A 24,304-nucleotide genomic window follows, 5' to 3' on the forward strand; every position below is an offset into this window, starting at 1 on the left:
TGGGATGCCTTCTCCATCCCCGAGCTCCAGAACTTCCTAACAATCCTGGAAAAGGAGGAGCAGGACAAAATCCAACAAGTGCAGAAGAAGTATGACAAGTTTAGGCAGAAACTGGAGGAGGCCTTAAGAGAATCCCAGGGCAAACCCGCCTAGCTGGTCCTGCTTCCTCTTCTCCTGATGCCCACGGATTTATTTTTATTATTATTATTTTGCCACAGACACTTTTTCTCAGGACACCTCTGTTGGGTGCATCTGTGCCCGCCCAGCGGTTCCAGACGTGGCACAAAATCTCTGATGGACACGTGTGTGCGTGGAGTTGGGGCCTGCCCACCGTCACACTGTGCCCTCTGCACACTGCCCAGGAGCAGCGCTCGCTCGTGTGAAAGATCCACCACGTCCTCTCACCATCGGCAAGCCTTTCACAAACCAAAGAGTTGCCTCTCTCCACACCAGCCGGCAAAGGAAAGGAAAAAGATTTTAGAGATATATGTTCTTTCTCTGCCTTTTATTCTTTTTCAATTTCTTTCTTATTTGCCATCCACGGTTCCCTTATTTATGAGTCCAAGAATTGTAGCATATTCCTTTAGCAGGTCTGAGCTGAGCCCCTGAGAGCACGACAGTGCTCATAAAAGGACTGTCCCCCACTTTCCCCAGGTGCCCGTTGTTCATGCTTAAGGGAAGGTCATAAAGCCACTGGCTCGGGGCAGGAGCCCCGAAGCTGAGATTGCCTGAGAAATTTCCAGAGAAGCTGCAGCCGGCCCTGGCCCTGATGGCCCAAAAGCCTGTGCACATGTAAACCCAAAGGCATACATATCTGTGTATGTGTGGTCTTCAGCCATATCTTTGTCAACAGCTCTTTGTTTCTGAGTTACAGTTTTGAATTTAATATTGCCATCATCCTTTTGTGTTTCCACCAAAGGGAAACCAGCCATTTACCATTTTTAAAGTCTCCTGCTGAGTACGGAAATCAGGCAGTCAGAGCCAAAACATGTTGCAGATAAAGGTGTCCAAGCTGTCTTCAGCCTTTCCCGGGCTAGAGAGCAGAGGAGGCCTGGCTGCCTTGGTTTCCCTTTGGCCTCCAGCACTGCCTCTCTCCTCCCACTGGGACTCTGGGATCTCCCGATACCGCCAGAGGAGCTGCCTTGAGTACAGAGGGGGGAACCTCCAACTCAGCCAACTTGGAGACCTTTATGTTCGAAGAATGGCCAGCCACGCACGGGGCTGGCCTCCTGCTGACCTCAGTGCCTTTTTGTTTTCAAAGAGGGACAGGAGCAGGGGCATTTGCTTGAGGCTCTGCTGCTGGCTTGCTCGTGGCAGTGTGGGAGACAAGGCCAGGAGAATCTTCCCTCCAAGTATGGGACAAGGGTCGCAGACCTCCTTCCCGTCTAAGGTCCTGGGCTCTGACTTCCAAGAAGTGAGGTCAAACTGCCTGGACAGGGCGGATCAGATTCCCAGCTCTACATGTGTACTGGCTCCTTGCTTAGGTTCAAACTTAAAACTAGCCAAACAATTCAAGCCAGTAGCCAGGACTACAGAGACACTCCTGCACAGAGGGAGAAGGACTCTGGACTTTCAAAGCGGGGCCAGTTTTCCAGTGCAGCCTCTGAGAGACCATTTCTTTGTCGTCCTCTGCCTTCCCAAGTCCCTGCTGGGTTGGTTTGAGCCCACGCTTCTTTGTGTAGCCTCAGCAGTTCCCTCCCTCCCTGACCCTTGCTGAGTCCACGTGCCCCTGATCACAGAAGGAATGCAGACCCCTCAGCATGCAAACACTTAGTCTTCAGAGCTGCAAAAACAGGACGAGTTAAGCAGCTCAAAAGAGATTTTTTACATCATAAAAACCCTAGTTATCTGCCATCTCCTGCTCAGCCTTATCACGTCCCCCGCTTTAAAAAAATCTCTCTCCCTGCTGTATATCGACAGGGGTGGGTGCAGAGTCCTCTTTTCTTCAAGCTGCATGTCTGTAACATGAATAGAAGGCATGGATCCCGTGCAACCGCTGTGAATGCTGCTGAGAACCTCCCTCTGATGGGGTGGCTATTTTATTTTTGAGAAAGAAAAGAAGTCATGTACATATATACATAAAGGCATATAGCTATATATAAAGAGATAGTGGTGTTTATGAAATAAGGAAACTATGGGAAAATTCAGACTTTCTCTAAAGCACAGTTAGACCAGGACCTCCGAAACAGTAGTGTGTAGGGAGTGTCCCTTCCCTCCCAGGGTGGGCATGACTGCTGGAGTGCCTTCTACTGTTGTGTTGCCCAGTGCGTAAAATGTTTGTTTTGGGGACGTTTTCTTTTTAAATGTCTTTCTTATATGGGTTTTAAAGAAAGTAATAAAAGCTGGTTGCAAAAATCATTCAGACCAGAGATGTGTTCCTTGAACTTCCCCATCTCACGGAAATCGGGAGCTGGGAGTGGGGGTGGGAATAGAGGAACGCACACTTTGTGTCCAAGTCAGATTTCCTTTTGCCAACGAACGGAGGAATGAAGGCTACTGTTTAAATCAGCCTGAGAAAACCGTCCAAAGGCATGGGCTGGGGTTGCTGCCTAGGTGCCTGGCTATTCTGCATCTGCACAGAGCAGGAGAGGAAAGGGGACTTACTACAGGGAGGAGGGGCTTTCTGGAGCTAAGGATGATTGAACACCAGAACAGGCTACTGAGTTAAGCAATGATCCTTCTATTTTCAGAATTATTTAAAAATTAGATAGGAATGTGTCTTTGAAAGTTTGAGATCATCTCACCTGGAGGAAGGGGGCTAGATGACTAAAACAGTCCCTTGACCTTAGCTCTGACATCCGTCAAAGGAACATCTCGGTAACCGTGGTAATAACCACGTAAAAGTTATTAGAAAGAAATTCTCGCCTGCCTTCCGGTATTGATCACACACAGTGCAATGAATGGGGGCCTCCGGAGCTCATCCAGTCCACTCCCAGCCTCCCTCTAGGAGAGCGCCCCCTGTCCAATAGACATTCTTAAAAGTGTCCAGGAATGGGGCACATCTGTAATGTGTGCTCACCTAGACCTCCAAGAAGTATATTTTTCAATAATTTTGCCAAAACCCAGAAATGAAAAAGTTTCTGCTTTTCACTGAAACTCATTTGGTTATAATATGGGATTAAGCTTAAAGTTGTACATTTGACCTTGGTATAGATTATTCAGTTTAGCACACAGAAAAAGGAATCCTTTGCACAGCCTAACTCTCCCCTGCCTCCTCACATGTACCTATGTTATTCACAAGGAGGAAAGGGAAGATGAGTCATTGCAAATGTGTCACCATTACTGGAAAAACCGTTCGAAGCACAAGTCCTGACAACACTGTTTCACAGCAGAATTCTGGGTCAAACCACAGTGAAGAGTTGGATGTTTATTTTAGATCCAGCCTCACCATCTACTGGCTTGTGTCTTTAGCAGGGATTAACAAGGCAAGACACAACCTCTCTCTGAGGCTCCAATCCCTCCAAGGTTGTGCAAAACAAATCACGTCTGTGAAAGAACTTTATAAAGTACTACATGTTATTTGTATTCATATGAGGACCGTATTTCATGACTGCTGTACATACTGTGCTCCCTTAGATGAAACTCTGTCTGTCCAAGGGTTCTGCTGTAACAGAATCTTGTTTGGGGTCAATTTCTAGAACTCTCTTTCTCAGTTTCATATTGCTTATGTCAACAGAGTGGATCGGTAAGAAAGGAGTTTACTTATAGTGAGTCAGCAGTGAAAAGGACAGTTATTCGGGGCCTAATAACAAAAGGCAAGGAACCTCACACACACATTTTCATACTCATCCCCTTCTTCTTTTTCAAGCCCCAGATGGGGAATTTGTGAATACTGTAGATAGTTTCAAGCCTTTATCTTGGTTTAAAAAAAACAAAAGTGGTATGACCAAGGGAAAAAAGGAAGTAAACTGAAGTGTGTTTTTTTGATGGTCAAACCAGAGAACTCTGCAGTTATTCAGCTCAGCCCTTCTTCCTATCGTACAAGGAGAGCCCTGGTACAGAAATGACTGCCACAAACTGAGCAGGGACCACAGCAGGGGTTCTGAACCTTTTTGGCATCACATGATCCTGCTGGGAATTTGACAAAAGCATGGTAACCTCTTTTAGGAAAATGAGCATACAAAATCTTGCACACTCTTTCGGAGAAGTTCGTGGACCCTCTGAAGATCAACTGAAGACCTCTTCCATGAGCCCCAGGTGAAGAAGTTTGAGGCTAAAGAAAGCATTTGTTGGCTAAGACTTCACTGCAGCAAAGCCATCATCTTGCAGCCACATCACAACTTACGGCTGTTAGTGGCAGTTGCCAATGTTGGGGAAAAATCATTGCTCTATAGAATTCCATGTCCTAATATGCTTTCACTGTTTCTTATTTCTGTATAGCCTAAACTTTGCTATAACTTAAGGCCAACCCTTCCGTCTTTTGCCTTGATTGATGACAAATATAAATATCTATATAAATAGCCCTTTAAAGAGGTGAAGGAGTGATTTTGGGCTAGGAGGTTAATTAGGTAGTAAGAATAGCAAGAGGCTATTGAATATTTGGTAGAGGGACTTTAAAAATGGGAAGGGCCCACCTGCCTGAACTCCGGATGGGCTATTCAGCCTTGAAAGCAGAGGACGAACTAAAATGACTGAAACCACGTGAATGGAAAAGGCACGCCACAACGGCCTTGAGTGTCCATTTAAAATGGCTTCTGATCTGAAAACTTCGTACAACATTTTAGCTAAGTGGAGGAAACAGGAGGGAAATCAAATTTAGATTAGAATAAAAATTTATTTTGGTAAAGAATTATATATTTTTTAATTTGCAAAAGCAGAAAATACTCATATAAATTACCAGCCCACAGCTTGGATTTCCTCTGGATCAACCACATGAAACAAGAGTCTGTCACTTCTTCTTGCCAGGTTTGGGGGCCTTTTCCAGGCCCTGGATGTGTTTTCGAGGAAGCCGATACTCTTCTACAATCCAAAAGGCAGAAACTCCTCAGTGAGGCATGTGTATGCTCTCCTCCCCGCAACTCCTTCCCCTTTGTCTACAATGATCCTCCTTGGCCCCGACCTCCAAGGTCCCCAATCTGCACAGCTACCTCCTGGCCCTCTTGCCCCACTGTGTGCTCATTCCTGCTGTCAACTCTCAGTTCAAACCATTTCCATCATATGACCTGCTCTTCTACACCCAGCTCAAACTCAACTCCAACGGGAATGGACCATTTATCCTTACACCTCGAGGATGAAGTGTGTATTTCAGCAATTTTCACATTGATAGCTACCTTCTAGGTGTACTTCAGGCATTTATAATTTTCTCACGAGACAGAATGTGTGTGTCTGAGTTCAGTCATGTGTTTATCTTTTTTCCTCTGTATTTCGTATGGGGTTTTTCACTTAAAGGAGCTCAACTGTAAAAGTTAACTGCTGTGTACTGCCTTAGACCATAAAATAAATTTGCTTATTGAGCATTTACTATGGGCCAGACCCTGGGCATGAAAAAAGGATGAAAAAGGTAAGGTCTCTGATTCAAGAAGTTCGGTCTAACAAGGAGTTCAGACAACAGAATAAATTAGCCAAGTTGTAGACACTAACCAGAAATACAAACACAATTGGAAAGTACTATGTTAGCAGTTTTTTAAATGTCAATTTAAGGAAACAGAAAAAAAAAGAGGGGGACACGTTCCAAGACAGGCTTCCTGTGACCCCTGAGCTGGGCCAATGAGCCTTTAAGGTCAGGCTGTGAGAGGCCACGCAAGGTGAGGCGACAACACAGAGGAAAGCACCCAGGTGTGAATATGCAGGTGCACATGGGGAACAGCAAAGGAGACCAGCACGGCTGAAGCCTGGCGTGGGGATCAGGGACCTGCCAGAGAACCCGGATGGAAGATGGGGTTGGGCTGGGAGGGTCTTGTTTATTGAGCTTAAGAGTTTATTCTGAAGGCATTAAGGAGATATAAAAAGTTTTTCAGAGAGGAGTGATGTGATCACATTGTTTCAGGAAGCTGACTCCGGCAGCTGGAATTGAGGACAGACTGGAGGCTGGGTGACTCAGGGTTGGCAGAAAGAACCTAGGCTTGGGAGTCAAGCAAATCAAAGTTCAGAGCCCAGCGGCAGCACTGAACAGCTGAATGTCTCAGCGCAATGTCCTGAAACTTAGTTTCCTCATCTGCAAAACAGGAACAGTTCTGCAGCATCATTATGATTCAGAGACCAAGCCTGCAAAAAGCCCAGCAAAGTGCCTAGCAAAGTTTGGGTGCTCAACAAATGTCTTACAAAAAAAGGAAAACCAGGAAGAAAACTACTAGCATGGTGGAGAAAACAATGAATTTGGGGGCTAAAGGATCTAGTTCAAACATTAGTTCCACCTCTCTCTGGCTGCTAAAAGCTACATATATGGTAAACTCACTAGAGAGAGTTTAGTTGGTAGGAAGATCTTTGCCAAGTTAGACCAATGTGTCTGCTTCTTAAGAGGGGATGCTCACCGAGCAACAGCCGGCCGAGATGGTGGATCTGATTTCCCTGGATCTGAACCTGCAGGATGTCCTTGGTCCCAGGGGCAGGAGTGACAGTAGTGCTAGCCTGGCATCGCTGCTGGAGGATGGTAGCCACTGAGCATGGGTCCAGACCATAGGCCTCCAAGTTCCGGACCACAGTCACCTGTGGGGGACAGAAGACTGATGGTGGGTACAGACCACATGCCCTCCCCTCCAGAAACCTTCCAGGGCCTCAGAAGCCTCCTCACCCGCTATGTTCACCATCCCTACAACCATGGTACCTTCATCCAAATAATTAATTTTTGTGCTTCTAAATTGATTTTTTCTTTCTACCCCATCCAATACAGGCACACCTCAGAGGTACTGTGGGTTCAGTTCCAGACCCACCATGATAAAGCGAGTATCACAGTAAAATGAGTCACATGAATTTTTGGTTTCCCAGTGCATATAAAAGTTACGTTCTCATGAAAATCAAAACCACAATGAGGTACCACCTCACACTGTTCAGAATGGCCATCATTAAAGTCTACAAATAATAAATGCTGGAGAGGATGTGGAGAAAAGGGAACCCTCTTACACTCTGGGTGGGAATGTAAATTGGTACAGCTGCTATGGAGAACAGTATGGAGGTTCCTCAAAAAACTAAAAATAGAACTACCATATGATCTAGCAATCCCACTCCTGGGCATATACCCAGGCAAAACTATAACTCGAGAAGATACATGTACCCCTATGCTCGTAGCATCACTATTTACAATAGCCAAGACATGGAAACAAACTATCTATCATTCTATTTACAGATGAATGGATAAAGAAGATGTGGTACATATATACAATGGAATATTACTCAGCCATAAAAAAGAATGAAATAATGCCATTTGCAGCAACAATGGACGGACCTAGAGATTGTCATACTAAGCGAAGTAAGTCAGAAAGAGAAAGACAAATACCATGTGATATCACTTATATGTGGAATCTAAAATACAACACAAATAAACCTATCTATGAAACAGAAACAGACTCACAGACATAGAGAACAGACTTGTGGTTGCCAAGGGGGAGGCGGGTGGGTAAGGGAAGGATTAGGAGTTTGGGACTAGCAGATGCAAACTAGTAAATACAGGATGGATAAATAACAAGGTCCTAGTGTATAGCACAGGGAACTATATTCAATATCCTGTGATAAACCATATGGAAAATAATACAAAAAAGAATATATACATGTATAACTGAGTCACTTTGCTGTACAGCAGAAATTAACACAACATTGTAAATCAACTGTACTTCAATGAAATATTTTTAAAAGTTATGTTCTCACTATACTGTTAAGTTTGCAATAATATTATGTCTTAAAAAACAAAGTATATACCTTAATTAAAAAATACCTTATTGCTAAAAAGTGCTACCCATCACCTGAGCCTTCAACGAGTTGTAACCTTTTTCACAATGGTAACATCAAAGATCACTGATCATCGATCACCATAACAAATTTAATAATGAAAAAATTCATATACTTTTTTAAAGTTTTTTTTATGGAGAATTTAAAATATAAATAAAAGTAGAATAGTACGATGAGCTCCCATGTACCCATCATGAATTTTAACAGTTATCAACTCATGACCAACCTTGATTCATCTATATCCCCACCCACCCCCATTCCTGTGTTACTTTAAAGCAAATCCCCCTAGACATCAGATCTCGTCTGCAAATATTTCCGTATGTATCGCCAAAAGACAAGGGCTCTTTTTAACATAAAGACAAAACCATCATCACACATAATTACACATTCAAGAAATGGTGGCTGTTGCTAATCATTAAGGTTATCATTGTTTGGTTCTCATTTAGTGAATGTTTATATGCCAAGTACTATTCTAAGTGCTCCGCCTACATATATTCCTTCATTTGAGCCTCACAGTGCCTTATGAGGTAGGTATTATCCCCATTCTTCAAATAAGGAAACTCAGGCAAAATAACATTAAGTAACTTGCTCAAAGTCAAGCAGCAAGGCCACACTGGAACCCAGGTCTCTAATCTCAAAGCCCACGTTCATAACCACACACTACTAGAAAGTTCTTTATTTTGAACCCAAGTCTGGCTTCTTGGGATTTCTACCCAATAATCTTATTTCTGTCTTCTCAAGGCATACAAAATAAGTGCACTCCTTTTCCAAGTACAGCTTTTCACATATTTGAGGACAGATGTAATTTGTTCCCTACGACTTTGTGTTGCCAAGCTAAACACACTCAGTTCCTTCAGCGATTCTTTTTTTCTTTCCTTTCTTTTGGCTGCGTTGCGTCTTCTTTGGTGCGTGTGGGCTTTCTCTAGTTGCGGCGAGCAGGGTCTACTCTTCGTTGTGGTGCCCGGGCTCCTCATTGCGGTGGCTTCTCTTGTTGCGGAGCACAGGCTGTAGGCATGCAGCCTTCAGTAGTTGCGGCACGTGGGCTTCAGTAGTTGCGGCATGTGGGCTCGGTAGTTGAGGCACGCGGGCTCTAGAGCGCAGGCTCAGTAGTTGTGGCGCATGGGCTTAGTTGCTCCACAGCATGTGGGATCTTCCCAGGCCAGGGATCGAACCCATGTCCCCTGCATTGGCAGGCAGATTCTTAAGCACTGCACCACCAGGGAAGTCCCTCCTTCAGCGATTCTTTAGTAGTTATTTTCACTGAACAAGGCCCAAGAGGTAACAGAATGAGTAAGAGCTGAAAGCCCCTACCATAGTTCTAAGAAAAAAATAAATATAAGATCTTGTTTACTTTTAGAACCAGGCTCTAGCAAGTTTCCTAGCACAAAATCCTAGAGAGCAGTGAGGGAGGGGGTCAGCTTTACCTGTTTTACATAGGGCCTAGCCCAGTCACACAAACATGGGTGTTTCCTAAACAATCTTTGAGGCGTTTAAGGCCAATCTAAAAACCTCCGATCACATTACAGACTAGAACTTAGCAGGGACATTAAATCACCATCTTCAAACGTTGTGTCTTTTAAAAATTACCTTTTTGTTAGAAGCTCTCTGTGCTAGGGTGATGTCAATTGGGCAGATTTTGCCTTTCTTCACAATGGGCTCTTGTCCCGGAAAGGTCACTTGATAGGCAGGCTGCAATTTTTCCAAACATCTGAAACGGGAGTTAATGAGTTGGTGACTGATAAAGCCGGCAGAAACCATTTCCTCATATCCCATTCCCAGCAGACAGCTAGATGGAAGCTGATCTTACAGGTGGCGGTTCACCTCTGCCTGCACAGTAGAATCATTCAAATCAGCTAGGGAACTAAACCCCAGACCAATTAAGTCAGAAACTCTCATCAGGAAGATTCATTTTTTAAAGCTCCCCAAAGCGTGGCCACAGTCAAGACCCCACTGACTCAGGGAAGGGAACATCCGAGACTCGAGCCCCTAGAAACTGTCCACTTGCCTGACCTTCTGAAAACCTGCCCAGGCGGGCTTGTGGAGTTTACTATCTCAAGAGTCTCCCTTACCCAGCAGAATAAAGTGCTGCTTCACATTTCTGACATGCTGCAATCATGCATCATTTATAGACACCTTTACCACAAGGAATTTCTACCTTTTGTCTAACCAGATTTTCTTTTGCTAGCATATATATTGAGATTGACAAACTTTTTCTAGAAAGGGCCAGGTGGTAAATATTTTAGGCTTTCAAGGGCCATATGGTCTCTGTTGAAATTACTCAACTCTGCCATTTAGCAGGAAAGCAGCACAGATAATATGTAAACAAATGGGTGCGGCTGCGTGCCAATAAAACCTTATTTACAAAAACAGGTAGCAGGCCAGATTTGGCCCACAGGCTATAGTTTGCTAACTCCTTATAGAAGTTATTTTCAGTTTTGGGTCTACGGAAAAGAAAGAGTATAAGAATCCTTCCTTTGAAAAGACTTTAAGACAATCCCCACCCACCACCCACACCTTCTTTTTTTGAAGCTCTTATTTCTAATTAATGTTCCTCTTCTCTCTCCTTCTCAAGTTCTTCTATACTGTGTTGGCTCATATCGCTCCAAAGACCCTCCACATCAGAATTACCCAAGCCTGTGTTTATGTAGACTGACATGGTGTGAATTATGGAAAGAAAGTCAGAGATGATGAGAGGGACAATTCTGAAGTCCAATGTGATAGACATCAAGGGGAGGGGATGGAAACATTGGGGAGGGGCTACCAATCCCCACTACCTGTTCAGGAGACTGTCCCATGGAAGCTTCATGACTGTGTGCTGTTCACCTTTCTCTAAGATGCAGTCACATAGGATGGGATCCAATTTCACAAGACTAAAGGGAAAGAAAAGGCAGTAAAGAACTCCTAGCCCCACCCCTTCTGATCCCAGGGTCCACTCAGGATTCATGTGTTATGTGTTGTTTAAAGTCATTCAACATTATTAGAACCAATTAGGGGTTCACAGTCCATGAAGCAACGTACCCTCTGGATGGGAGGTACACGTCTGCTTTCCTAGAACAAAGGAGAAACAGGCAGTGGAGGAGAAAGTGGGATGGGAAAAAAATCCGGAGACCAGGATCCTGGCTCACTTCTGCTACTAACTAACCATGATTAAACCAGTAGTTCCCAACTTTTTGATCATGAGGGTATCTTTTGAAATTAAAAAAAAGTAATTAATGAAACACTCTTCATTTAGTTTACCTTCTATATCCACTTAACTAAGAAAATAGAGAATACCAAAAAGCTAAGACGGCATTGGTAAAATTTTTTAAAGTTTGCATTTCGTTCCTCACAAGGGCAAGTGCATTTGAAGATCAACAGTAGATACATATGAGATGATGCTTACTCAGGCTACAGTCAATGTTGACAGCATATCTGGATCTGACTACCTTAGACCACAGCTCTAAGTGTCCGCAGCCTATGGTTTAGAAACCACTGGCCTTGATTATTTCTAGCAGTCTGTGATCTCCTGCACCCCTCCCTCCCAGCCACCCCCCACATGTTCTGAAGATGAACACTGAAAGACATGGGGCAAGCTCCCCTCCCCATCCACTCACTTTTTGTTGTCTGCATCAACCAGGTCATTTTTCTTGGCGTAGTTGATGACGATTGTTCGGACCTCACTGCCCTCGAGGATGCTCCCCTTCCTAGGTGAGAAGTGACGGGGGGGCGTTATTCACGCTATGCTGGGAGACCAACTGTAAATACCAAGATTCACTTCCTGCCCAGCAGGGCGCTGTCCTCAGCTTCTCGACCTCTGGGTTCTTCCCTTTTCCTGCCAGGGGCCAGCAGGGCCGTGTGAAGAATAATTACAGGTAGAAAAGGGAGAGACCTACTCTCTCATTCACTTAGTCCAGAGACCCTTCCCAGGGGAAGGAGGCTTGAAGCTGGATCTGGGAGAAAGGGAGGAGGGGGCAGAGCAGGTTTTGCCAGTCACAGAAGAACACTACTCAGGCTGAAAGGATTATAGGCCAGAACACCAAGCAGGCAGAGAAGGGCTGCTCTCCAAAAACTCACTTGTGGCCAGACTCCTGGAAGAGCAGGGTCATGCTGGCTGGGACACAGTAGAGGGATTTTATATCTGGAGGGTGATAGGGCTGTTCCCTGCTACCCTCCTGGATTGTCTGGGAGGTCGGGGAGGGCTCGGGTATGACGAAAGATGTGATCCTAAAACCCAGCAGAAGGAAAGAAAAAACACATTTTATACTAGTGTCTCGGGGATTCCCGGTCCGTGGCCCAGGTGCCCTGGGGCCAGCTGAGCTGCGGTGACCAGGCCCCCTGCACTCACCTCGGGTGCTTCCAGTCCACAGCCACAATGCTCTCCACCCCTTTGCTCAGCTCCTGCACCTGTATAATCTGCTCCTGCTGCATGTGCTGCAGGAACTTAGAGAGCTAAGGGAGAGAGGGCCAGTGGTAGGGGACCTCATCGACTCTGCACACACGCTGAGCACCTGAGACATGCCAGACACCGAGCTGGGCAGGTCCCGGGGAGGGACGTGGGACAGTCCCTGTCCTCATCCAGTTAGGAAGGGAAGGGCCCCTGCCGGTGAAGCCTTTCAGAACTTGGATCAGATATAAAGGGGTGGGAAGGAGAGAGGGGAGTGGGTGCCCACCCAACTGCCTCAGCCCAGGGAGAGTTTTCTTCCGCCCCCTATACCTGGAATCAAAAAGCTTAATTCTAGCCTCAGCCCTGCACACAGGGCTTCCCCATGTCCACCAGCTCACGCCACGTGTGCCCCTACACAGCTCCCTGTGTGGGTATGCAGAGAAGGGACCCGCTTACCTTTTTGTAGCTTGACTTCTTTATGTCCAGTTGTCGTCCTTCGGGGCTGATGGCAGATGGAAAAGGCAAGTTAAGCTAACAAAGCAGTAGTGGTACGGCCTGCCTGACACTGAGAGGAGGACATTTTCCTCAGCCTTCCTCCTGCATGTTCAGAAAGAGGCCGCTGTTCCAGAACTCTCTGCCCATCGGCAGCATCAGAGAGAGATGCAGACTTTAGCTCCTCCAGGTCCTTGCTGTCCAATAGGCCTTTCTGTAAAGATGGAATGTCCTCTGCTACCAGCGTGGTGGCCACTAGACAAATGTGGCTATTAAGCACTTGAAACGTGACGAATGTGACTAAGGAACTGAATTTTAAATTTTATTTAATTTAAATTTAAATAGCCACACATGGCTTGTGGCTACTGTACCAGATACAGTTTTAGATTCCTTTCAAACTAGACAGCCTTCTGTGGCCTCAGAAGTTTCACCTCCAGGTGAGCCTCTGCAACACCAAGCTCACTGTGGCAGCAAGGCAAATCACATCCTGCAGGCCAAATCTGGCAATGCCCATTCATCTACCGTCTATGGTTGCTTTACTGCCACAATGGCAGACTTGCACAGTTGCAATAGAGACTGTAGGGCCTGCAAAGCCTAAAATAATTACTATCTGACTCTTTATAGACTGTTAGCTTTGGGGGAAAGATCCCTAATGAAAGCTGTAATCATTCTATCTCCCCAGAACGTACATCTTCTCTCAAAATGTGACAAGCAAAAGCAGTGGGATTCATAGGGATCCCTTCTAGAACCCACCCCAGGTTAAGAACCTCTACCCCTTTCCCAGTTACTTGCAACCCAGCAACGTCAGGACAAATTACCAAGTATCCTGCCACGCACTCCAGACCCCATACTTGTATAGAATGCCTTAAAGAAGCTCACGTGTAGAGGAAGAGAATTACATTAAAACCACTTTTTTTTTTTTTTTTTTTTTTTTTTTTTGCAGTACGCGGGCCTCTCACTGCTGTGCCCTCTCCCGTTGCGGAGCACAGGCTCCGGACGCGCAGGCTCAGCGGCCATGGCTCACGGGCCCAGCCGCTCTGCGGCACGTGGGATCCTCCTGGACTGGGGCACGAACCCGTGTCCCCTGCACTGGCAGGCAGACTCTCAACCACTGCGCCACCAGGGAAGCCCCTTAAAACCACTTTTTTAAAAAACAGAGCAAAATTCTCAGAAAGAAATTCAGACTTGAGGTGAAAATCAATAAGCAAATCTCCTGGCATGATAATATTTACTGGGTGCTTTTTAAATGTCAGGTTATTTGATCTTGACAGCAATCTTACAAGTGTTAGAAATCAGGGCTCAGAGAAGCCTGGTAATGGGCTCAAATACACCTTTGCTCCAACACCCTGGGGAGCTGGCTTTTGAGCCCAGATGGCTCTGTCTTCAAAGTCCAGGTTCAACCCACATGTAACACTCCCTCTGCTGGTGGCTGTGTGTGCGGGTCGGGTGGGGGGTTCACACCGATTCTTCCTGCTGACACAACCTAATCTGGCCCACCTACTCTTCAGAAAGGTGTGAGGGGATTGAAGCCTCCAGACAAACAGGCTGCCCCAGGGCCCTTCCGGGGCGGAACATGCTGCCCGATCAGTAAAAGAGCCCAGAATCACCACAGCAGAGGCAGTGCTCAAAGCGCCTTGCGAATTTTAACCTTCATTTCCTCAACATCCTTTTACTAGCTAAAACTTAAGTCTTTAAAACTCAGTATTTGCTAGATCAACCCTCCACTTCACTCTTTCCACATCATGTCCCTAAAACAATTCCCCCATCAGCCTTGTCCCATCCTACCACCAAAGAGCAAGAGACAGACCCGCTGCCCGGCCCCCAGCCCACACCATGCCTTCCATACCAGCAGGAGAACATGTGGCTGCCCAGGAGAGTGCTGGTGAGTAAAGGGAGGTCAGCCTTTTTGACGCGGTACTTCAAAGCATGCAAGAAGCATCTCTGCAACAGTTCGTCCATTTGCTCTGCAAGGAAAAGACAAGAACCACATCCTTCCTGAGGGCCGCAGAAGGCCCGCGCAGCACAGGTAAACTCCCCGCACAGTGACATCCGTACCTTACCCCTCAGCTCTGAAGGAGCCCATTCCCAGGCACCAAAGCTCGCAGACTCCTAGAACACTGAGCCTTTACAGAGGTCTCACCCCACAGAAGGGGTCAGGCCACAAAGTCCCACCCAGCCAGGCGCAGATGCTTCTCTGATAGAGAAGTCAGAGCCAGAAGAAAACTAAGAGGGCCGTGTAGCTGGGAACAGTCCAAATAGCAGAGTCGACGGGTATCCAGGGAAACGCGACATATGCGGAAGACTCCCAGGTAAGATGGCAAAGGGCTGTGGCACCACCCTCAGCAAAAATAAGGACTTTCCCCTCCCCTCCCGGAGCTGTAGTGCCGCTCTAGTCAGAAGCAGAGCAGAGCACTTAAGTCTCCTACACTGAGAGGAGACTGCCCTACTTCTGCCAGAGCTGTACCTTGAAGGGTCTTGCTGTCCGTGGGGTCTGGGTTCAGGCCCCCGACACTGGGGTCTTCTGTGGCTTCTGACAGGGACTTCTCCCCACACCTCTGCTGAACCTCCCCCTCCTCCTCCTCTCCCTCCAGGGTCAGGCGCCTCATGTCTCCCTGCAAGGTGGTGTCTGCGTGGACAGACCCCTTCTCTTCACTGAGATCTGGGGGATCCAGGGCCAGTGGAGCAATGGATGGTGGAGAGGACTTGTCTCCAGATCGCCTGCAAAAACCTCATGTCAGAAACACTGAGCAGCAGCCGCAACACTCTCCAGCCCCGGTCAGGGGGTCAGCGGGGGTCCAGAGAGAGTAAGACCCACAGGCAGGGGTGTCCAGCAGAGGCCAGAGAACCTGGGTGTGCCTCTCAAAATCTGTTTCCAATTCTGGGCCCAGAGAAGTCCCATGCCTCAGTTTCCTCATCTCTGAAATGGGGAGAGTAATTCTTGCCTCCTCCTTAACCCAAAGGAATAATAATATTAACAGAAATTCAGGGACAGAGAAAAATTAAAGACAACATAGTTAAAGTGGAGCTCCCCTTCCAAAGTATTCCCTTCACATAAATTAAAAATAAAACTATTTTGAATTAAATAACCAAATTAAGATTGCAAACGCATCTGTAGTACCAGTTTGGTGAAATACAAACCCAAGGTTGAGCGTATGGAACAAATTACAAACACCTGGACTGCTCAAGACTGCAAAAACAGTTGCTTCTGTGTTAAATCAGAATGCAATCTAAAATAGATAAATGACAAGGACCAACTGTAGAGCACAGGGAACTATATTCAATACCTTGTAATACCCTTTAATGGAAAAGAATCTGAAAAGGAACATATATGTATATATCTATATCTAGAATCACTAGATATACTAATGATCACTAGAATCACTTGGCTGTACACCTGAAACTAACACAACATTGTACATCGACTATACCTCAATTGAAAAAAAAGGATGCAATCTAACCTGTGGAGTAGAGATTACAATGGTTTTATGACATTAAGCCTTATGAAGACAGGAAAAAAAGGGATGCCACGTAGCAGAGCGGTAAAAGCCAAAAGCTTTATGTTAACTAAGATTATGCAAGTCGACGTTTTACTAACAGCTGCAGCAAGGCTTATTAGTATGGCTACTAGTGAGGCCACAGTGCATGTTCAGGCTATTCTGATCAGGTAAATACCACAAGTACTTTGAAAGGGTGGGAGGAGGGGAGGCTGAGGCAGCCACTGATAAGACAATTTAGACAACAGGACCTTAATTGCCCAGACTAAGAGTCAGAAAACAAGGTGCTGGGAGTGCGTGAGTAAGCAGCCCTCAAACGCCTGCTGAAACCCAGGCTGATGAGGCTGGACCGCCAGCAAAGCAGGGCTTGGCCAATACTTGTAAAACAAGTAACTCCAAGACGGACTAAAAACGTAAGGGTAACTCTATACCAACAGGCCACCACACTTGGCCAAAAGACCAGGTATACTGCTTTCGAGAAAAGCACTACTTACTATTTTGGTTAAATGACAAGAAAATAACCAGAAAATAAACTCACATACAGCTCCAGAGAGCAACTGTCACAGTGAGAAAGTGCAAGTTCCATAATGAGGACGAGATCCGAAATGTGGAACTTGAACAACATGAAAGTAATCAGGTTATCACCCAGGTGCCTGAGGATCTACTCTACTTTGATTTGGATTCAGATGTGAGAATTCCCGAGCACTCGTCATGGGGTCAGAAAATGCCTTAATGTACACGGCAGAAAAGGCCACATCGACCAGTGCCATAAAAATAAAGAATATCACTGTACTGAGAGGCAGAGAAGACAATCCCTAAGGCCTTCTTCCAGCCCTAGGATTCTACAATTCACCTAGAAAATAAAGTTCTCCGTAATTTCTTTTCTAAACAGGCAAAAATATATATTTTTTTTTTTCTCCACATTTTGCAAGGAAATTAATGTCTGGGGTCAGCAACTTGACTAAGGACACAGCAGGGATCAAAACTCTCGCTTCTGAATCCAGGCCCTGTGCTCTCTCCGCACACCCAGCTCCCTATAAAACAGAAAAAGCATGGAACCCACCACAAGTGGTCCTGGTAGGTGTGGAGCACAGAGAAGCCCCTTCCCTTCAGACCTGAGGTCAGCATCTCGGCTGTGGACATGGCAGCAACTCCGATGGCAACGGGGGCTCTGAGAGGAGGAGGCCAGAGACAAGGGTCAGGGAAAGTCTTCCAGGAGGGCACATGTCAGGACCAGCTTTCTACACGTGTTCAAAGCAGCACGGTTGCAAATCTGAAGCATCCACTTGTATCACAGAGCTAAAACTCAGTGCAGTCTCAATCTTATTCAAATTACCTACACATATGACTTTCAAAAATTCCTTGACCAAATATTCCCTTCTGTGTAAGTAACTCCTCTACTGATGTTATCATTGTTATATTATTATGAATCAAACCCAGGCAGGACTCAGAAGGATATTTAAAGTTTCCTTTCTTTAATTTCAAAAATATAAATTATCTCCCCATTTAAAAAAGGCATAGCCATCCTATATGGAAATTCAGAAGGGAGGCCATTCATATGCCATAAATTAGGCTGAGGGATGCCACAGGGAAGAGAGAAGAGAGATACAGTGGTACCAACTAAAGGTTCCTTCTGAGTTGGTTCTTTGTAACAGGGCTTGCTCTGTATAACTGTCTATCTAAGAACTGGATGTGTCCAAAATATAAAAAACAACCACATTTACAATAACTACAAAAAACTACCAAAGCCCAAATGGAAATCTCTGTCACCCCACTGTTACTCAGCAATGCTCACACATTGCCTGTAAGGATTGGTGTCCAGCTGGCTAACAGGAGGGGAATATACAAGCCTGGCAACGTTGCCTGGACCTAAGGTAGACGATTCAAGGGCAGATTTCCCAACACCTGAACTTCAAAAAAATGTTTGCTAATCCGGTGGCTCCACTTACTGTGCCCATGGGTCAGTTCCTGCCACAGAATCTTTGAATTTGGCTTCTTTCCCAGTTCCTAAAAGATGGGTCTTTGTCTTCCACCCTTGGAACGGTCAATGGCTCAAGAGCTTCGGTCTCGAACCTGGCTTGTAGTTTTAGTAAACTCCCTTGTACCCTCACCCCCTTCCATAAACCACCTAGGCTTCATTCCCACATACATTCTAAATGACAAACTGAGAGGCCAAATACACATTTATGTAGTTTTCTCCTATATTGGATAGAATACTGGGGGGAAAAAAACAATAATTTCACCATTCTTTTCAACTTCAAGTTTTGCTACAGGTAAACAAGGAAGGAAATATTTCTAGGTGCTTGGTTCCAAAAGGTTCAAGGAAAATAGGAGAATATGAGCAGCAAAAATAAGATCTTTAAACACTGAGCCCTCCCATGCCTACCATGTTTCTCTCTCAAAGAAGCAATGAGTAAAATAATAAGATGTCATTTTTCATTCAGGATGATACAAATGAAAATGACCCATCATATCCAGTGTCGGTGAGCATGTAAGGAAACAGGCTCCATATACCCTGTAGGTAGGAGGGAAAACTGACACAGCATTTTTATAGGGCAACAGAAAATATGCACGCTCTTCAGCCAAACAGTTCTGCTTCTTAGTATCTACTTTAGAAAAAGACTGGCACTAGTGTCCCTAGAGGCATCAGGAAGATCTTGTTTGTGGTAGAGACAAAGTAGAGGCAACCACAATGTCCACTAGAAGAGGGCTTTTCCCATCACCCCACAGCAGGTAAAAAGATTCAGCTTATCTGTGCTTGCTGACATGGAAAATGTCCCCACTACCTGAAGTGAAAAAGTAATAGGGATAGTTTGTTTATTTGTATTTTTAAACATACACACCCCAGACCATACGTTTTATATGCACGTGTATATATGCATTGAATAAGGCTGACAAGGACATGCATCAGAATGATAATGGTTACTTCTAGGAGAAAAGGATTATGGGGTGAGAGGGTTTTGATTTTTCAGAACTGTTCATACGATTACTTCCTAATTTATTTTAAAAAAGAGACACTGTGGTGATGGCTGAACAACCCTGTAAATACACTAAAAAAAATCACTGAACTGTACATTTGAAACAGGTGAATTTTATAGTATGAAAACTATATCTCAATAAAACTATTAAAAATAATTAAAAGATGAGGATGATGATGTGGATGTTAGACAAAAATAATGTTGAAGCCATGAAAGGCAGGAAAGGCCAAGAAAATGTCACAGACAGGAGACTAAGAAGGCATGACAACTAAATGCAATGTGGTACCTAGACTGGATTCTTGAACACAAAAAAAGAAAAAAAGACATCGTGGGAAAACTGGGGAAATATGCATCAAGTCTGTAATAGTGTCAAAAGGACTGTACCGATGTGAATTCCTTAGTGTTGGTAACTGTACTGTGGTTATACAAGATGTTATCATTACAGGAAGCTGGGTAAGGAATATTTCAGGGCTCTGTACTATACTTGCCACTCTTCTGTAAATCTAAGAAAAACATTTTTAAAGGAGAAAAAAACCAAATAAATTTTAAAAAAGAAGCAGCAGCAGGAGCAAATACACTTGGCCCAGATGTATGGATACCCCAGAGGCTCACTGCCATTCCCCACTCTCTGATTGTTCAGGAAGAATCTGTTTTCTCTTTTAATCCTTTATCCATATGATGTGAAGCTGTCATTCCCACCCCTCCCAAGTTTTCCCTAAGTTTTTTCCCCATAGGCACAGCTGACTGGCACAGTACCTGTTCCCCACCAAGGCAATGGCACAGAGGTCACCCTTCTGTACCTGAGGCAGACCAGCAGGGGGCACCACTAGTCCTGGCAGCATCAAATCTGCAGGAAACAAAAGCATTGCAACTAACTCCACAGTTTACTTCATCATTTATTCATTTGCTCAACAAACATACATTTATTAAGCATCAACTACATTATTCATAATGAAAATAAAAAGTGGCAAACTGAGGATCAGACCTTTTCCTTCTGGGAGACTAGTGGTCAAACTGAAGCACCAAGCTGAGGGTCCAGTTCCATGATCTATCATATTCTGGTTTCCTAAATTCAGTTTATTAATCTAAAGTATAGCATATGGCAGTTCACAAAGCACTTTCATGTCACTTATCTTATTTAAGCCTTACAGCAGGGTCAGAGAGGCCCAGAGAGCTCATAGAAGCAGCCAAGTAAGAGATGCAACAGACATGGGGGAAAAATTCTATTTTTCAATCATATGAATGCACAAAATGGGTACATTTATTAAAGTAGTTGGCCTTTACTAAGTAGGTTTCAGCCAGTATCCAGAATATAGGAAAATACTCTTACCTGCTCCCCCCACCAGTTTTTCAAGCACCAGGGGCCATGTTGTAAATGTTGGTAGAAGATCGGGATAAGACCACAGGGTGTACACTGTCCAAGAAGAGAGCCAGAAAACACTTACTGCCCAAAAGTCAACCTCCTGGGGAATGGCAAAGCCAAACACTAAGGGCACATTAATCAAGATGTAGAAAAGAAACTCAACTCAAAGCTAGAGAGAAGGTTGTAAGGGGATGCCCAAAGAAGTTGCCTTCTTTTTTTTTATTAGGTTACCCCAAGTTTGTGAAGCGGTTTATATGTTATATGCTATTTACTTTAGAATCCTTGCTCCCTTTAGCCTTAGAGACCTGCATTCTTTACATATTTATATTGAGCTCTTTGCAGTAGTTTCTCTCAATCTATGATCTTGAGAAGTTATCACTTTTACTGGTCGGAAGACACATGAAGTGAGCTACAGCTTTAAGAGTCTGTTTAATTGCCAAAGTTGGATATTTATGTGTAAGGCTAAAACTAGTGATGAAGTGAACATCTGCTTTTGCCTGTCCAGTATCCTTTTTCCCCTCTCTGGGAACTGAGTGCCCCTTTTCCTGTGGGAAACACATTCCATATAGTTTACATCAGGCTGACTCCCTTCTCAACGAGGCTGCAGTCTTGAAGAAGGCGGAGACTTAAGAAACTGGGTGTCACTTGAGACTTGGAGGCACCTATTGTTCCACCTGGATTGCAGCAGCCAAAAATGGCCATAGTGGATAAAAGTAGGGACAGAGGCCCCACGAGGATTCCTTTTATGACCTCAGAAGCAAGTAATCCGAAACCAGGGCACAAGCCTGTAAGAAATTCTGAAACTTTCCCATGTTTATTATTTTTATTCTCTCTGTTTCCACAGGGATTAGCAGTAAAACCCTTAGATCAAAAAGGGCTTGTATGTGTACAGCAGCAAAGCAGGGTGGGGGTAGGGGTGGCCTGGGGTAGGAGACTGCACTGCACTGCTGCAGCCAAGCTGGGAGGAAGAAAAGCCCCCAAATGACAAAGTAGGTGTCAGCAGCCAAGGAAAAGAGAAAAGGACACTGCCTCTCTGAGATCTGTGACAAAGAAAGCAAGCAAACAATCCTGAGAGCCAGACAAGAGCCTAAGAAAGAATCCCTGTGAGATATCTCAACCAAAGTCCACCACTAAGACAGCTGGGTGTGGAGTTTAACTAACCCAGCTTCTTTCCCATCACAGTATCTCTTCAGTATCTTAAGAAAATTCCACTAGTGAACGTTTTAAGAAGCATTTTCTACATGCCCTGAAACTCCACCCTTTTCACGACCTCTGCTCCAATCCCTAGTTAACCCACTAGAAACAAGTGTTTCTTCACCTCAGAATTTCCCTTGGCAACCACCTTCTTTTTTGTGTTAACCCTTTTTTCCCTCACTTTTATAGCAGTTTCTGATCTTGAAAGACCCAATTCTAGGGACACTAAATCCAAAAAGATTCTTAGGGAGATTTTGCATTTATTTGTTTTAAGGAAGACAGATTAATGGAAGAAACAGATATTAGGCAAGGACCATAGTAATGGCCATCTCCATCCCATTGCCATACCTGTCGGATATAGATTTTTCTCCAGTTCAAATAGGATGGGGTTACCACCACTCACGTACACAGTCACTGCATCCCCTCTGTGAGCATACAACTTCACAATGTTGAGTTCTTCCTTTCCAGGTACTAACTCAGAGACCTGATCCGTTCCAAGAGTGGGGAAAACAGCTGTCACATCGGCCCGAAGCTTTCTCCTGCAGAGAGCACACATACCTGGTATGTATGCTGCCTGGATGGATTTTAATAAATATTGAGGACTCAAGACTTACTATAAAATCACGAGGGCCAAGAAAAAGACTGGTTGATGATGCCCTATTCTCACTCTTCCAAAACATCCCATTCTCTTTCTCATCCAATGTCTCATCTATTTTCACATGTTCCTGGGGCATGTCTTTCCATTTTACAAAGAAAGGAAAAAACTGAGATCTGGTAAGCAACCCAAGTTAGCCTGCCACTGGAAACTAAGCCCTACTTTCCTGACTCCACACATAGCTCTTGGACCCACTCCTTTCTCATATATGCTTGACAAATCTGTCAACCTATGATTAAACAGCTCTGCCAGGGCACCAAGAATGACAACTATAGAACACTGGCTCCAAAATTCCCAAGGTGATACCTTCATTTGCAAAACAGCTCTTACCACATGTGCCTTATCCTCTCTCACCTCACCCTCCATCTGTCTCTCCTGCCAGTGGTAATCACTAGATACTTCTTCTCGTATACTTGTAGTTCTCCGTGCCCCATCTAATCTCTCCCAAGGGACTCAAAGCTCTTGGTAGGGCAGGGACCCCGTTTTCCTTCATTTTTGCATCCTCCACGACACCTTAAACAGACTGCAGTCAGTACGCGCTGATTGAATTACGCTTTCTCGTAAACTCACTAAAATATCCAAAAGACAGCCTGGGAGATAAATCAGGCCTCCTCTCCATCTTCACTCTCAAAACACGTCTAACTCACCCTTGCCCGCCCCCCGGGGTCCCTTCTCCGGCTGTACCCCTCGGCCTCCACCCCAAGTCGGCTGACCCAGCCCAGAAAAGGCTGTGAGCCAGCCAAGCTTGAGAGATGTCTGGGTGCCCTGGTGGGCAGAGCAGGCTCTTCTCTCCCTCACCTGTCCGACCCCTTGATGGCCGTGTTGGACTTGACCCGAAAGGCCTTGGCAAACATGTCTGCTGGAGTGGCCTGGGGAAGAGAAGGAGACCACAGCAGCCAGGGACTGTCAGGAAAGCGCGAGCACGGCGGCTTCCCGACCCGCAGTCCTGGGGGCAGCCATGCTTGGGCCCGGCTGGGAAAGGGGCCCGGCTGGAAACCGGGGCCGCGCAGCTTCGCGGCCGCCCCTAGTGGCAAGGCTGGGAACTGAAGCGTGGGGGGCGGGGCCGGAGAAGGCGGGGCGGATCCCTGCGCGGAGCGGTGCACCCTGGCGCCTCACCCCTTCTCGGCTCTGCGCCTACACGAGTGGCTTGAGCGGGCGCGTCTGTAGTTATCTCTGGGGCCAACAGCGATTCCGTTCATTTTTACGCCATCAGCGTTATAGTGTGTTGAGTAGGAGCTCTGCCAGCTCTCATTCCGTTCAATTTAGTTCAGCTGCACAAAATTAATTGAACTCGTGTTTTATTAAACTTGCAGGCCTCTTGAATGCTTTTCTTCAGGGCTTTTGTTTATTAAAATCTTTACATTTTATTGTACACCTGGGGCCTCAGCTAGAATTCTTTCCGAGATTTTCTCCTTCCTGTTTTTTAATTTACATGAGGTGATAATAACAATAACAAGGAATCCACTTTAGTCCCAGGTTTGACCTCCTGTTAAGAGGAAAAAACTATACAAATGATCTTCAAATCTGTTATTTAAAACATTTTTGGTTAAAAAACCCCACAGTTTTGGACATTTTTATGTACCTTTTGCATTCTGGCATTATTTGGGGGGATTTTGTTTCCAAAGCAATTTTTAAAACTCAGAGTGCTTATAAAAAAATAATTTTGAGGCATAGTAAGATCAAATTATGGTTTGGCTTCTCCCTAGCAGTTTGATCTTGGGCCAACGGCTTATCCTTTCTGAAACTCTTACATTCTCTGTAAGATGTGGAGGTAATAATACATACTTCACTGGGCTTCTGTGAGAAACCACTGAGATAACGTATGTGATATGTTGCAGGGTGCTTTGAAATTTTCCAATAAATAGTAGATATTAGTCCAAAACA

The 24,304-nt window shown here is 45.1% G+C and overlaps 2 protein-coding genes across 9 annotated transcripts in view; one reads left to right on the forward strand and one right to left on the reverse strand.

The window, feature by feature from the left end:
* RASSF5 (Ras association domain family member 5) overlaps positions 1–2,358 on the forward strand; it is a 71,892-nt gene extending 69,534 nt beyond the window's left edge. For 2 of the 4 annotated variants that reach the window (XM_089908705.1, XM_089908718.1), the window contains one exon: positions 1–97. Coding sequence is in view for 2 of the 4 variants with exons in the window: in XM_089908710.1 (XP_089764836.1) it covers positions 1–153 (153 nt within the window). In the remaining 2 variants the exon portion in view is untranslated. The other 2 variants (XM_089908710.1, XM_022593593.2) reach the window with 1 other exon arrangement.
* EIF2D (eukaryotic translation initiation factor 2D) lies at positions 1,247–23,437 on the reverse strand. 5 transcript variants are annotated; one of them, XM_022593588.3, is made up of 15 exons: positions 23,219–23,437; positions 22,114–22,304; positions 20,539–20,622; positions 19,965–20,055; positions 17,294–17,401; positions 15,201–15,454; positions 14,583–14,700; positions 12,701–12,746; positions 12,206–12,309; positions 11,935–12,084; positions 11,475–11,564; positions 10,656–10,751; positions 9,469–9,589; positions 6,471–6,645; positions 1,247–4,959 (listed from the first exon to the last, which is right to left on the reverse strand). In XM_022593588.3, exons 1-15 carry the CDS (start codon positions 23,272–23,274, stop codon positions 4,889–4,891), a joined length of 1,755 nt encoding a protein of 584 aa, XP_022449296.1. In that variant the 5' UTR covers positions 23,275–23,437; the 3' UTR covers positions 1,247–4,888. The 5 variants fall into 5 exon arrangements, with proteins under 5 accessions (XP_022449296.1, XP_022449297.1, XP_089764820.1 ...); XM_022593589.3 differs by lacking the exon at positions 20,539–20,622 and having other exon boundaries at positions 23,219–23,373; XM_089908694.1 differs by lacking the exon at positions 17,294–17,401 and having other exon boundaries at positions 23,219–23,373.
* Positions 23,438–24,304: the final 867 nt, after the last annotated feature.

This window comes from Delphinapterus leucas, chromosome 1 (genome assembly GCF_059928025.1).
Source record: "Delphinapterus leucas isolate spDelLeu-1000000601 "Yukka" chromosome 1, BTC_Dleu_Yukka2, whole genome shotgun sequence".
Lineage (NCBI taxonomy): Eukaryota > Metazoa > Chordata > Mammalia > Artiodactyla > Monodontidae > Delphinapterus > Delphinapterus leucas.

Bases quoted from the DNA above. Each gene is read 5' to 3' on its own strand.
- EIF2D (XM_022593588.3), bottom strand. From the start codon at position 23,274: ATGTTTGCCAAGGCCTTTCGGGTCAAGTCCAACACGGCCATCAAGGGG. The intron at 22,305-23,218 runs GTGAGGGAGAGA...TGCTCTCTGCAG, and splicing joins GCCATCAAGGGGTCGGACAG to GAGAAAGCTTCGGGCCGATG. The intron at 14,701-15,200 runs GTACAGCTCTGG...TTTTCCTTGCAG, and splicing joins GGACAGCAAGACCCTTCAAG to AGCAAATGGACGAACTGTTG.